The following is a 13,885-nucleotide window of genomic DNA, read 5'->3' on the forward strand; positions in this document are numbered from 1 at the left end:
CATGTAAGACAAAAATCTCAATTTTGAAAAAAATTGAGATAATGCCCTTTCGTAAATCAGGGCAGTACTGTGTTAGGAATACTATTAATTGAATCTAACATACACTGGATAGTTCCTAATTTCAGTCTGTTACACTAGTATTAATTTTAAGAATTTTATTAAGGAACATACTACACTAATTGTGCTTCATATTTTCATATTCATACCGGTAATTTTTTTAAAAACATTTGACGTTTTTAACATGTATGAAATCTATCTCCAGCAGGATCAATTGCAGGACAATTGTTCTTGTCTTATATGTGATGATTTTTATGTATAAATAAATGATCATAATGTAAAGAAAAATAAATTAGAAACATTGACATTCTAGCTGAAATACTTTGAAATATTTAATCACTGAATAACTTAATAAATTACACTTTAATATTGTGAACATTTCCAAATTGATCAGCTTGTATTATACCATGTACCGTCAATTCTAATAGTAACCCACACTCTAATAGTAACCCCGCTTCTAGTAGTAACCCAACTTATAAGTCAATCTATAATAATAACACACTACTACTACTAGTAACCCATGGGGGAGGTTATTATTAGAGTCACAAAAACTATTGAAAAAATGACATTAAGACTGGTCGTTTATTATGCAGCAATATTTTGAAAATAAGGAGATAATGCATGTTGATCTCGGGAGGACTGAGTGTTTTTGAGTTTATAAAATAAAGTTCAAACAAATTTATTTATTCGTACTGTTTTATTATTTTTCTATGATTTGCTGACCGGAAAAGTTGGGGTGGGTTACTATTTTCAGGTGCCTAATTTAAGATTAGTAATAATAACCCACTACTCCAATAGTAATCCCCCTTTCCCCCCACCACTTCAAATAGTAACCCACCCTAAAAAACAATCAAAAAATAATAACCCAGGGTTACAATTAGAAGATTTACGGAATCAATTAGTTTAAACTAATTAATACATGCTATAGACTATTGTAGCCCAAATATCAAATTACACTTTTAATATTGCAAACATTTCCAAATTGATCAACTTGTAGTATATAACCATGTATCAATTAGTTTAAACTAATTAATCCATGCTATAATCTATAGACTATTGTAGCCCAAATATCAAATTACACTATTATTTATCAGCCAAGTAGCCTTTTTTGCAATTAAAATCTCATTACACGGAATCTCTTCGATGTTATAGAACACACTTCTCGTAGGCGTGTTGAATATGTGTGTAATAGCGTGTTGTATAAACGCGCCCTTAGGTGCAACAGCCTGACAAATTGATATGGTAACACTATTAAAAACAAGTATATCAATCAGAACGTTAACATACGTTATGTTATATCTATTTTCAAACCTTTTAAAATCAAAAACTCATCAGCATCATTTTTTCATTCTTAACTTTCATCCTTATAATTATCCAATTTTGAATTGAGAATCCAGGATTTGATGTCAACAATTTCGCTACCTCTTTCTTGCCTGCAAAATGAGAAAAACAAAAATGCAATTATTCTATCATCTCTTACAGGTGTATTTGTCCTAAATTTGTCCTATTTTTAGGACAGCTATCCACTTGGAATCGAGAAATTGAATATTTGCGACCAACAACCGGCCCATATTTTATAACTACTGTAGTATAACTGTACTTGTTCAAAAATAACACTATATTGATCTCTTTCCCTTTAATGTTCAACAATATTCCAATTAAAATGCTTAAATACAGAAGTATAGGCCTACATATGACAACCTCAGACATCCATCCTATATTAGACTGGGTTCCAGCCCGTAAATTGTGGCACATATGGCGTTTTATACGTATAATATAATACTCAGATTTACGCACTGGGGAAATATGTGAAGAAATCGATTTGCATGCCCGCAAACATCCGATAAGAATGACGTAGGTTATCATACCATATGTGCCAAATTATTTATCTTTACTATTTACGGGCTGGAACCCAGTCTAATCATATATATGCACTGCTCTTTAACCAATTGAATGCTCTTTGGCATGTGAAGAACGAACCTTTTTAAATATAAACTTACCTGTGTGATCGTCATGGTTGTATAGGTCATCTCCTATAGTAGTAAACAAAAACAATTTATAACATTAATATTTTATACATTTTCGTTCTTGATACATTGTACATTTGTGTTTTCAAATGTTTTGCTGCTAATATTGTAGTAGACTTACCTGATGTTGTGGCAATTTCTAGTTGTCCATAATTATCAGCATCATCTGCTGATAAACAACAATAAAATGTTAAGAATGTAATTGTGTCTGATAAGTGCCATTTCCGGCATCTACAGTTGCACAACTCTTAAACATTTCTTATGACACAGGGACAGATTGGAATGGAAAATGGGACATGGATTAATTAATTTTAACACTAAAAAAGAACTTCATAGAAAGAGTCAATCTTAATTTCACCTCACCTCAGCACCAGCTGGTATAGATTTTTATTAGTAATGTTTTATAAGCTTACCTGTGATGTTTTCTTCTTCTTTAAAAGTTTCATCTGCTGATCAATAATAAATGAAAAGTTAACAATTTAATATATTCCTAATATATATCTGTACATTAAGTACTTTGATTGCACTGATTGCATTGAAGAACTTAAGATCTACCATAAAATTTGTTTCCATGTTTAGAAGCAACAAGTATATGGTCTTGATTTTATGGCACTCTGGAATTGTCTCTTCTATTAGCAAAAGAAGTATTCTCATTTTACATACTTTGTTTATAAACTATATTAAAGCTTACCTGTAAAAGTATTCATTTCTACTTCTAGGCTTCTGGGTTATCTCCTATAGAAAAACACAATAAAATAATTAATTAAAAAAAATTAAGTTTTCTTATTCTTCTTACCTGTACAAGTGTTGCCACTTGTTAATTTGACAAAATTTGCTGATTTTTCAATTACCTACTGGCAGAACAGGTAAGTAAAAGATATGTACTGTGAGGGTAATAAGCTGTACGAACTATATAAAGGGCAGGAAATATTTTGAGATAATCTAGGTTTTGGCGAGATTCTGGTTTTTAAGGTGTTTATGCTTTGTGAGAGTGAAGTTTGCATTGTACCAGCAACAATGCCTATTTTTTTTTTTAAAAGATGTGCCGTGTTTAACGTTTTCACCCGCAACTACAGCAATTGCATTATAATTCTTCAAGGTTGATATGTCCTTGGCTATTGGCTGTTCTTGTGGCCTCGAAGTCTCTGCTGCCTGCTTTTTATTTTGGGCATATACCGCATCACATGCTTGTGCATATCTAGCACTTTCCTGATCTCCTGTGATTTGTGATCATTATCTGTTATTAAAAACAATCCACTTAATATGTTCCCTTATAGAAGTATTTTAACACAACTTGTTATTAAGTTGCAAAATACTGAAATTAAAGACTGCCTGAACCCAAAACAAGTAAGTGCCAGACAAAAAGCCTAAGGAAAAGCCTAGAATATTATATTTATCCTTGTTTGACCAATGTTTGACCAATATTTATCCAATTGTTCTGGAGGTTGTCTTTAATTTGAGGTGATTTATACAGCCGATGAAATCAAATTTGAAAGAAGTCTGTAATTGGATTTTTATGGGAGTGACTTGTAGGTACTTTTGGCTAGTCTTCAACATAAGTTGCTCTTAGAGTGGATACGATAGTCTACAATTGAAGATGCTTTTAAAATTGGGGTAGGGGGAAGTATTAATAGAAGGTAGTGGGTTAAATAGAGGGAGACCTGCATTGAAAATTTGAAATGGACTGTTAGTCTTCAAAAAGAAGTTGCTCTTAGATTGGATACGTCACTAGTCTACAATTGATGGTGATTTTTGAATTATAATGCAGTATTAAATAGAAGATGGATGGTTAATTAGAGAGAGAACTGCATTGACAATTTGAAAATGACTTAATTAATTAAAAAATCACCAACCATGGAATCCAGATGTTCTGCAATATCCGTTGTAAAATCTTCAATTAGATTAAACTGAACATTAAATTTCTCCAAAACTTTTACTGTTGATCTGCGATTGATATGTGGAAAACACCCTCAATGACAGAAAACTCTGTTGAGTTGATACCTTCTAGCGTGGATGAGTTGGAATAAACAATGCTGAATTCAAAGAAGTAACCACTTCCCCACAGATTAATGGCAAGATCAGTGAAGTTGGCCCAGCCATGGATTATATCTACAGTGTTGTTGCTGATGAGCTCTGCATCAGATACTCCTGGGCATTTTCCATGGATGTGAAGAATGTCCCAGATTTTGCACAATTTCAGCCTGAAAAAATCAAAAAATCATTGAATAATTCCTTTTTTTCGTAGAATATTTGTATCAAACCTATGGTGTATTACCAAAGCTTGATAGCCTACAGTATATTGGAGTTTAGAAAGAATTGTGTTAAAACCTACACTGGTATCCAATATAGAGATGCAAGGCTGAACCTCAAATGGATGGTTCTCCATAGCATCAGCCGTAAACGTATACTCATTGTGCTTTGGAATTGATAGATGATTTCTACTCCTTGGTCACTAGATGCCTCTTCTTCAGCTTGCTTCTCAGAATACCTGTGAACCAATTAGTTATGTTGGTTTGTAATGATATAGGCATTATGGTTATGTTTGTTGCACGCCACACATGAGAATACAATTTAAGACTTTGGACAAGACGATACAAGCCAGTTCTATACTACAGTAACTCTACAGAAAACTCTACTTCAACTCATTACTTCTTAAAATGTGACTTACGTTTCATTGCCTGTACTTGGACCTCCTGTTGTATTTGTTGCTCTCACACCCCTTGTTGGGTCTTCAGCTGGGGGAGAAGAATCGGTCATTGCTAATAACCTCAACTTCAAGACTCTCGTACAAAGTACCGGTTTGTGCTGCATTAACAATTTCTGCTTGAAGGTTAACTAACTCATCATGTTCAAGGGTTGAATTGCCTGTAAGGAAAAAATATTAATTATTGTTTAGATATTAAAAGAATAGGTAATTAAATAAAATTCAACTCATTTCTAAACATATGAAACTGAAAAAAGAAGAAATCTGGATAGATTATGTGATACTTTAATATGGTTAAAGAAAGCTATTTACTTATTATATATACCAAACTGGCAAGATTGTTAACAAGATCTTCTTCATAGAAGTCGTCAACATCAACAGGAGCCACACCAAAGTCAACCATTATAACCGGTGTAGTGATGATGTCAATTGGGTCACTACCACGTATAAGTATCCAAAGAGTCTGCCAATCGCGATCACAATAGTTCTCGCCATAAATGCTGGAGTCAGGAGTTGGCATGAACTGATCGTTTGGATCTTCTGGAACCCATATTTCTCTTTCTATTAATGGCAATGATGTCGAAAGAGTTGACAATTTTAAATATCTTGGACTTACATTTGATTCACTTTTATGTCATGGAAAGAGCATGTTGAACAAGTAGCTTCTAGAGTATCACAACGTATCGGTATTATTCGTAGATTAAGATATTATATTCCAAATTTTGCTTTAAGACTACTTGCTAATGCAATAGTATTACCTTGTTTTGATTACTGTAGTAATGTTTGGTCAAATTGTAACTTAGAACTTGTTAATCGTCTACAAGTACTTCAAAATAGAGTAGCTAGAATCATTCTTTATGCTGATATGTACACCCCTATAACAGAATTGATGTCCTCACTAAAATGGAAGAGTGTCCATGACAGATGGGAAAATGATTTATTAATTATGCTATTTAAATGCCTACAGGGTTTAGCACCATCTTATTTAACAAATCTATTCAAATTTATGGACACTTTTCACACAAAAAATACAAGAAGTCAATCAACAAAAACTCTAAATGTTCCAGCATGGAACAATATTTATGGAAAGAGAATGTTTAATTATAGAGCATCAACCTTATGGAATAATCTTCCTGTACATATCCGTAAAAATTATGAGACACTTAGTCAAGTTGAATTTAAACATCTTGTATAACTTCTATTGTACATAGTTTTAATATAGCTTTTACTTTTATTTTTCTTGTATTTTTTTTTCCAAATCTGGACCTCTTGGGAGACCAGTACTTCCAGAATAAAGAAAGATTTGTATTGTATTGTATTGTATAGGAACATATCTCCATCCAGCTGCCCGTTATTTGACATGACATAGTGACCTTGATGGTACACATCTAAGCGTTGAGGATTGGCATACCAGATGCCGACAACTATTTTCTGATCTGGAGCTGTGTTCAGGAAATGAAGTCATAACGTTTGAGGATTCGTTGAACTCTCATATACATCTCATAAGTCTCTCCAATTGCAACGATAGACATAAATGTGCTGATGCGCTCTTGACATGTGTACCCATGACACCAGCCGTGATCTTGTGGTCCATTGATCAAATCAACATAACCGTTAGACCCAATGACGATTGGTGAAGACGTCGTAATTCTTGGTCAGGATCAAGACTTTCAATAATCAACATAGCGTAATCATAGTCATAGCATTCAAAAGCCTGCCAAGATTCATGCCATATGCAGTCTTCTGTACCAATGATACCTTAATGAAAAGAGCAGATTATATAAAAGATCACAGCTACAACACAGTGATTCTCCTACTTCTCAAAAAAGGGATGCCACAATAAAATTGCGTGCCCAGTCTCGGTGAATGGACTGGTCTTGTTTCAAGAGTGCAACTTTAATAGGAGGAAAGATTTAGGGAAGAATCACAGTTTACAAAAGCTAAAATTCAACATTAAAGCAGACAACCAACCTTTATGTGGACATTTTTCATCATAAGGAATTTTAAGTCCACGTCTCGGATCTCTATCCCACTCGTATGGAGAATCAGGAATAACATAACTTTTAACTTTTAAATGTAAATAGGTTGGGTAATCATCAGGAATAGTCCTGAACAGGGAGATGAGCGCCCCTGCCCACCGATGAGTTTCGGGATCCCTTTCACCCGGAGGGAGAGTACCCGTCAGGGTCCCTACCAAGGGTTACAGGTCCCAGGTTTTTAGTTGTTTTTAAAATTGTTCCATGACCTTCTCATCAAAATTAACGTCTCTCATAAAATTAAGAAAAGTTGTGCTATGTCAACATAATGTCAATGACGGCGAAATGTCCCCAATATTGGGGATAGCTATGAAAACAAGTAAAGTAAGTAAGTAACTTGTATTTCAAGGCAAAAGAAATTACTACAGAGGGGAAGAAACAAGCAACACTGTTAACAGTTATTGGCCCATCATCTTATAAGCTTTTACGAAATTTGGTTACACCAGAAAAACCCAAGGATAAAACATTCGATGAGCTGGTAACAGCTATGAATGGGCATCACAGTCCAGTGCCTAGTGAAATTGTACAGCGATACAAATTCAACTCACGCTTTCGACGTGATAATGAAACAGTGCCTGAATTTATGGCATCGCTTCGATCGATGGCAGAATTCTGTAACTTTGGAGCCTCGCTCAATACAATGTTACGAGATCGTCTAGTTTTTGGCGTCCGTAATCACGGAATTTGGTCTTTTGGCAGAAAAAGCACTGACACTGGAAAAAGCTGTTGAAATTGCAACTAGCATCGAAACTGCAACAAGAAATGTAAGAGATCTGGCGCAGCCAACCTCTGCAGCTGCAGTTGAAAATGTAAACAAAATTGCTTACAAAAAGAAGTCAAAATTTACATCAAATACAAATAAGAAGTCGAAACCATGTTTTCGCTGTGGAAAGAATAACCATTTGCCAGACAAATGTTATTTTAAGTAAACAACTTGCCATTATTGTAGCAAGGTAGGACACATTCAATCTGTTTGTCTTAGCAAAAAGAAGGGGAAGCCCCAAACAGTTAAAAATGTTGTGGCAGATGAGCCAAGCGATGAACCAAGCAACATAGCTACAGATATGTATGAAGAATTATTTGGAACAAAGACCACGTCTAGTTCTCCACCTCATCATCAAAGTTAAGATACTGTTAGATGGTTTGGATACTGAAATGGAAATTGACACAACAGCCTCGGTATCAATAATGTCGCAGACGAAATTTAGGCAATTATGGCCTGAAAGAAAACTTGAACCATCGTCAGTTAAGCTACGTACGTACACTGGACAAATAATGGATGTTTTGGGTAAAATTAATGCTGAAGTTACATACCAGAGTACTACTACAATATTACCGTTAACGATTGTGCGAACAAATGGACCTACCCTAATTGGTCGAGACTGGCTTCAGTTTATAAAGTTGGACTGGCAACAAATCAAGGTAATAAACCAATTAGATTTAAGTTCACTGCTTGGTAAATACCAAGAAATATTTAAAGATGAACTAGGTACCCTTAAGGGTACTGAAGCAAAAATGTATGTTGATAAAGAGACAATGCTAAAATTTTGCAAAGCCAGAAATGTTCCGTATGCTTTGCGACAGAAAGTAGATGACGAACTTGATCGCTTACAACGAGAAGGCATTATTGAACTTATACAGTTTTCAGACTGGGCTGCACCAATAGTTCCGGTACTTAAGGCAGATAAATCTACCATTAGGATCTGTGGTGACTACAAAATTACTGTAAATAAAGCAGCCAAAGTTGATCAGTATCCTTTGCCCCGAAGAAAAATTTACTAAATTGGACATGTCACAAGCGTACCAACAATTACTCTTGGATAAAGATTCTCGAAAATATGTTGTAATCAACACTCAAAAGGGACTTTACAATATACACGGTTGCCGTTTGGAGTCTCTTCAGCACCAGCGATTTTCCAGCGTGTCATGGAAGGACTATTACAAGGAATTAAAGGTGTTACAGTATACCTGGACGATATATTAATTACAGGAAAAAATGACTTTGAGCATTTCGAAACTCTTGAAACCGTCCTAAAGCGACTGGCAGATGCTGGACTTCGTCTAAAAAAGAGTAAGTGTGTTTTTATGGTTAAATCTGTTGGTTATTTGGGACACCTGATCGACAAAGAGGGATTGCATCCCACAAACGCCAAAGTGAGAGCAATTAAAGATGCTCCAGCGTCTCAAAACTTGACAGAACCGAGAGCTTATTTGGGATTATTATCTTATTATGAAGTTTTTACCAAACTTATCCAACACACTTAATTGCTTTGTTATATGCCTTACTTCGTAAGGATAAAGCTTGGAACTGGACAAATTTAGAACAATCTACTTTTGATAAATCAAAGGAATTGCTACTTTCCTGCAGAGTACTTGCACATTATGATCCAAAAAAGGAAATAATATTATCGTGTGATGCATCTCAATATGGAAGTGGGGCTGTGTTAGCACATCGACAAAGTGACGGTACAGAAAGACCAATCGCATTTGCATCTAGAACACTTGCAGAAGCGGAAAAAAAGTATTCGCAAATTGAGAAAGAAGGTTTGGCATGCGTTTTCGGAGTAACGCGATTTCAGTCTTACATTTATGGTAGACATTTCACATTGGTAACAGACCATAAGCCATTGCTGGGTCTTAATGAGGACAGACTTGTGCCTAGCCAAGCATCAGCTAGAATCCAACGTTGGGCACTGAAATTAGGTACATACAAATATACATTAAGCTTCAAACTGACAAAGTCCCATGCCAATGCGGATGCCTTAAGCAGATTACCATTGCCAGGAAAACCAGAATCAATTCCACAACCTGCCGAAACTGTTCTATTGATGGAGTCAATGAACCAATCTCCAGTTTCCACAGCAGATATTAAAGGTTGGACGGTTAAAGATCCAACACTTTTTCGAGTTCTTTACTACATTGAAAAGGGTTGGCCCAATACTAATCCAAAAATTGAAAACTTGCAACCATATTGGATCTGACAAAGAGAACTCTCTACACAAGATGGATGTATTTTGTGGGGAAATAGACAAAATCTGAAATGGTTACCCGGAACAATAATATTAAAATCCGGTCGCATCTCATTCAAGATAAAACTAGAAGATGGACGAGTTTGTCGTCGTCATGCCGACCATATCAGGAAGCGTTATAGGCCTGTTCAAACTCAGGATAAACAGCTTACAAACAAAGATGATCCTCCACAATTACCTCCAATGCTCATTAATCCAAATCTTAACAGTGGAAACATCACAATCGACTGTCGAAGCACAGTCTATTACTGCTCAGCGAAGAGTATACCTTACTCGCGATAGAAAACCGCCGGAAAGATATGGACATTTTTAATAACTGAAATATAGAAACTTTTATGGACATTATTACTGGACAATTTAAAATGTTGATCTTATATTTTACTTTATACAGTGCATTATACCATATACATTTAAAGTGTTATTAAACCATAACTTAGTACAGTGCTGCTTTGATTCAATTATAAATAAATAGCTTAGAATTGTTTATAATAGAAGGGAGGGAATGTAATGTATTGAACTTGATTAATATTACTTGCTACCAATTATTTATACTTCCTTCACCTGTTACCATATATATTACGTTAACCCACTTCTATATAACCCTGGCTACTTAATGGTCACTAATGGCTAAAGTAGACCCCTCTGCTGAGACCACTAAACATTCCACCTTTACAGATTAATTACCCATTACCGATATTGTTATTATATATAGTAGATGTAGAATAAAGAATAAACACTTCAGTGCTAGCTTTCAACTATAACAGAACTTGTCTCTCTCTCACTTATTTGTATTGTAAATCGGTACATTACAAAAAGTATTGTAGGTAAGTGTACTAGGTTGATGAAAATAATGCAACTAGCAAGTAAGGATACACAATGATTTACATTTACGTAACTTGGATAAATGCAAGTGGTCCGTAGATATATAGGATAAATACTATTAGTACTTACCCTAAATTATGTATATGTATGTAAACCCTGTTCTTGTCTCTGACTGTTACCTTCTTTGTACAGTACCTACAGCGGACATTGGGTGGATACCATCATCATTTGATGGATTGGTCATAGTAGCGTAATGATCTTTCTTACACGCAGTATCAAAATGAGCGAATGTGACATCTATTGATAAGAAAGAGCAAAATACCTTTATTTGTAAATGAATAAGTATGTTGAAATATATTCATTTGGTAAGTTTCACCAAAAATGTATTCCGATATTAAAGACATATTTTATGATAAAACAGTACTAAGGGACAACCTCAACATTACAGTGGTGATAACTTGGATACAATGGCAATTTTATGTTATCCAAATAAGCATTCAGCTTCATGTGTAAACAGTATGAGTATGCGTTTCCTGCAATAGAACTCAACTGGTTTGTCCAAGTAAGGACTAGGTTTGTCCAAGTAAGGACCAGATTATGTCATGCTTTTACATACCTTGCAATCTTGTGCTTCCAGCAATAGCTGGGTAATTATGTATACCATGAAATGGAAAAAATGGAGCACCATTATCACCAGACATGAAATTTGCCCTCACGTATCCAGCATTTCCATTGTCTGGACCACAAGGTGCACACTGTTTTGCACTTTGACCTGCATTCTCCGGTTGATTCTGAAATATTTACATGAAAATGTTAATGGGAAAATGTAATATTTTAATCAGAATTTATAAATTACGTGACTGATTACACAATGGAATGGCATTATCAGTACACGTTAAGAAAAAGAAGGTAGAAGAGTAAGAAAGTCCTTTGACAAATTTCCTTATGAAAGTCAAGTATGCATATATAATATCTATACATTGATTTTATTTGACAGAATGCAAAATATAGTTCCCCAAACTGACAAAATAATAACATTTGAAAAACAGAAATAAAATCTTTTAAAATGAATAATAAAAATGTTCATATTTATTGAAAATGTTTATATCTTTTTTGGGTTTCCCACTTTTATTTCATCGTCATTAACATTGTTCCATTCATTATGATTTTTACATTTATACATTATCTAATCTAATTCATCATAATTGCTTAATTACAGTATTCGGTTTGTAACATGCTACAAATGTTTATATTCTTATATCGCAATCAAAGAACAGGCTTGTACCAATTATAAACGATGACTACATTCTCACACATACTTATCAACAGCTTCATGACTAAGAGAAGATGGCCCAATGACAAATGGCATCACCCCGATGTTGTTGTCTAAAATCTAAAATGTAAGTTACTATATAAGGAAAAGAGAAGTATTTTGGTATTGCTTACCTGCTCCAACTGTGTGGTGAATTACATTATCCTGAATTGCATCCCGATAGCAGGACTGAAGCCATTATGAAATGTATATTCACGTACAAACGATGGACTTTCTACAGTAACTTCTCCAATATCCAAGAAAGCAACTGAATAATGTGGCTCATAAAAATCTGAAACAAATAAATAAGTGTCACTATCGAATGAATAAGTGCCAGACAAAAACCTCAGGGAAAAAAAAGTTACAATTACAGAACTAACACTTTCCAATGTAAGAATGTTCCTTTATAGAAGTATTTTAACACAACCTGTGTTATTATAATGTATTATTCTGGTCCTCAAGCTTTACTGGAAACTGAGGAAATTCGGATTAGGCCCTCCACGGACCCTCGACAGCCAGCAGTGCAGCGCCTACCAGATCAGCACACCGGGAGACAATCCCCTACTTTTTTCAAACAGTGTACCACGTTCTTTAATGTGCACTGTTAAGTACACAGGACCAACGGCTTTACATCTCATCCGAAGAATAAGGCAATGAGAGTAAAGCATCCTGCCTAAGGAACCATGGTGGTCTATTTATAATTATTTTCTCTCAATCTAATAACAATCATTGCCATGATTCAATAAATTGTTTATTAATTAAAAATATAAAAATCATCACCATTAATGACCAGAAATAATGAGTGATAGAGCTGATAATGTTAGTTTTCCCAACGATTATATAATCTTAAGTTTCCAAAGAAGGAAAGAAGGCAAATAAAGAGAATGCTAGAAGTTTGGACTGGCAAACAGTTTAGTGTACACATAAACAGTAGTTACTGGCACTGTATACTTCAACACAAAGAATAAATATTCTAAATATTTATTTCTTAGGCTTAATACTTACAATAGTTGATTAGATCCACTGCTAGCATTCTTCTTACTTAGATTCATTCGCATAGTCTGACATTTTAACTTAAGGTACCTTCTCAGGCAGTGCCATGTTCTCTATTTTAGAAAATTGTGCTCTACAAAGAAACACAAATATTTAATATAACTCACAATATTAAAAAAAAACTTACATACAGTACATAAACGTATACACGGTAGGTGTATGGTCAAATTATTTGACATATTGTTGCATGATGAAATCAATATGAAAAGAACGGTTGCGTTTTTCTCCACATTTCAATCAACATGCTGTGATCGTTCTGTACCGCAAACATATCACTATCACGAACACATATTCTTATATCGCAATCAAAGAACAGGCTTGTACCAATTATAAACGATGACTACATTCTCACACATACTTATCAACAGCTTCATGACTAAGAGAAGATGGCCCAATGACAAATGGCATCACCCCGATGTTGTTGTCTAAAATCTAAAATGTAAGTTACTATATAAGGAAAAGAGAAGTATTTTGGTATTGCTTACCTGCTCCAACTGTGTGGTGAATTACATTATCCTGAATTGCATCCCGATAGCAGGACTGAAGCCATTATGAAATGTATATTCACGTACAAACGATGGACTTTCTACAGTAACTTCTCCAATATCCAAGAAAGCAACTGAATAATGTGGCTCATAAAAATCTGAAACAAATAAATAAGTGTCACTATCGAATGAATAAGTGCCAGACAAAAACCTCAGGGAAAAAAAAGTTACAATTACAGAACTAACACTTTCCAATGTAAGAATGTTCCTTTATAGAAGTATTTTAACACAACCTGTGTTATTATAATGTATTATTCTGGTCCTCAAGCTTTACTGGAAACTGAGGAAATTCGGATTAGG

The 13,885-nt window shown here is 34.6% G+C and overlaps 1 protein-coding gene across 1 annotated transcript; it reads right to left on the reverse strand.

Moving 5' to 3' along the window:
• Positions 1–4,500: 4,500 nt before the first annotated feature.
• On the reverse strand, positions 4,501–6,279 carry LOC144840939 (fibrocystin-L-like). The gene is made up of 4 exons (XM_078697036.1): positions 6,018–6,279; positions 5,101–5,686; positions 4,753–4,949; positions 4,501–4,572 (listed from the first exon to the last, which is right to left on the reverse strand). The coding sequence occupies exons 2-3, from the start codon at positions 5,306–5,308 to the stop codon at positions 4,816–4,818; spliced, it is 342 nt and encodes a 113-aa protein (XP_078553162.1). The 5' UTR covers positions 5,309–5,686; positions 6,018–6,279; the 3' UTR covers positions 4,501–4,572; positions 4,753–4,815.
• Positions 6,280–13,885: the final 7,606 nt, after the last annotated feature.

This window comes from Antedon bifida, chromosome 4 (assembly GCF_963402885.1).
Source record: "Antedon bifida chromosome 4, ecAntBifi1.1, whole genome shotgun sequence".
NCBI lineage: Eukaryota > Metazoa > Echinodermata > Crinoidea > Comatulida > Antedonidae > Antedon > Antedon bifida.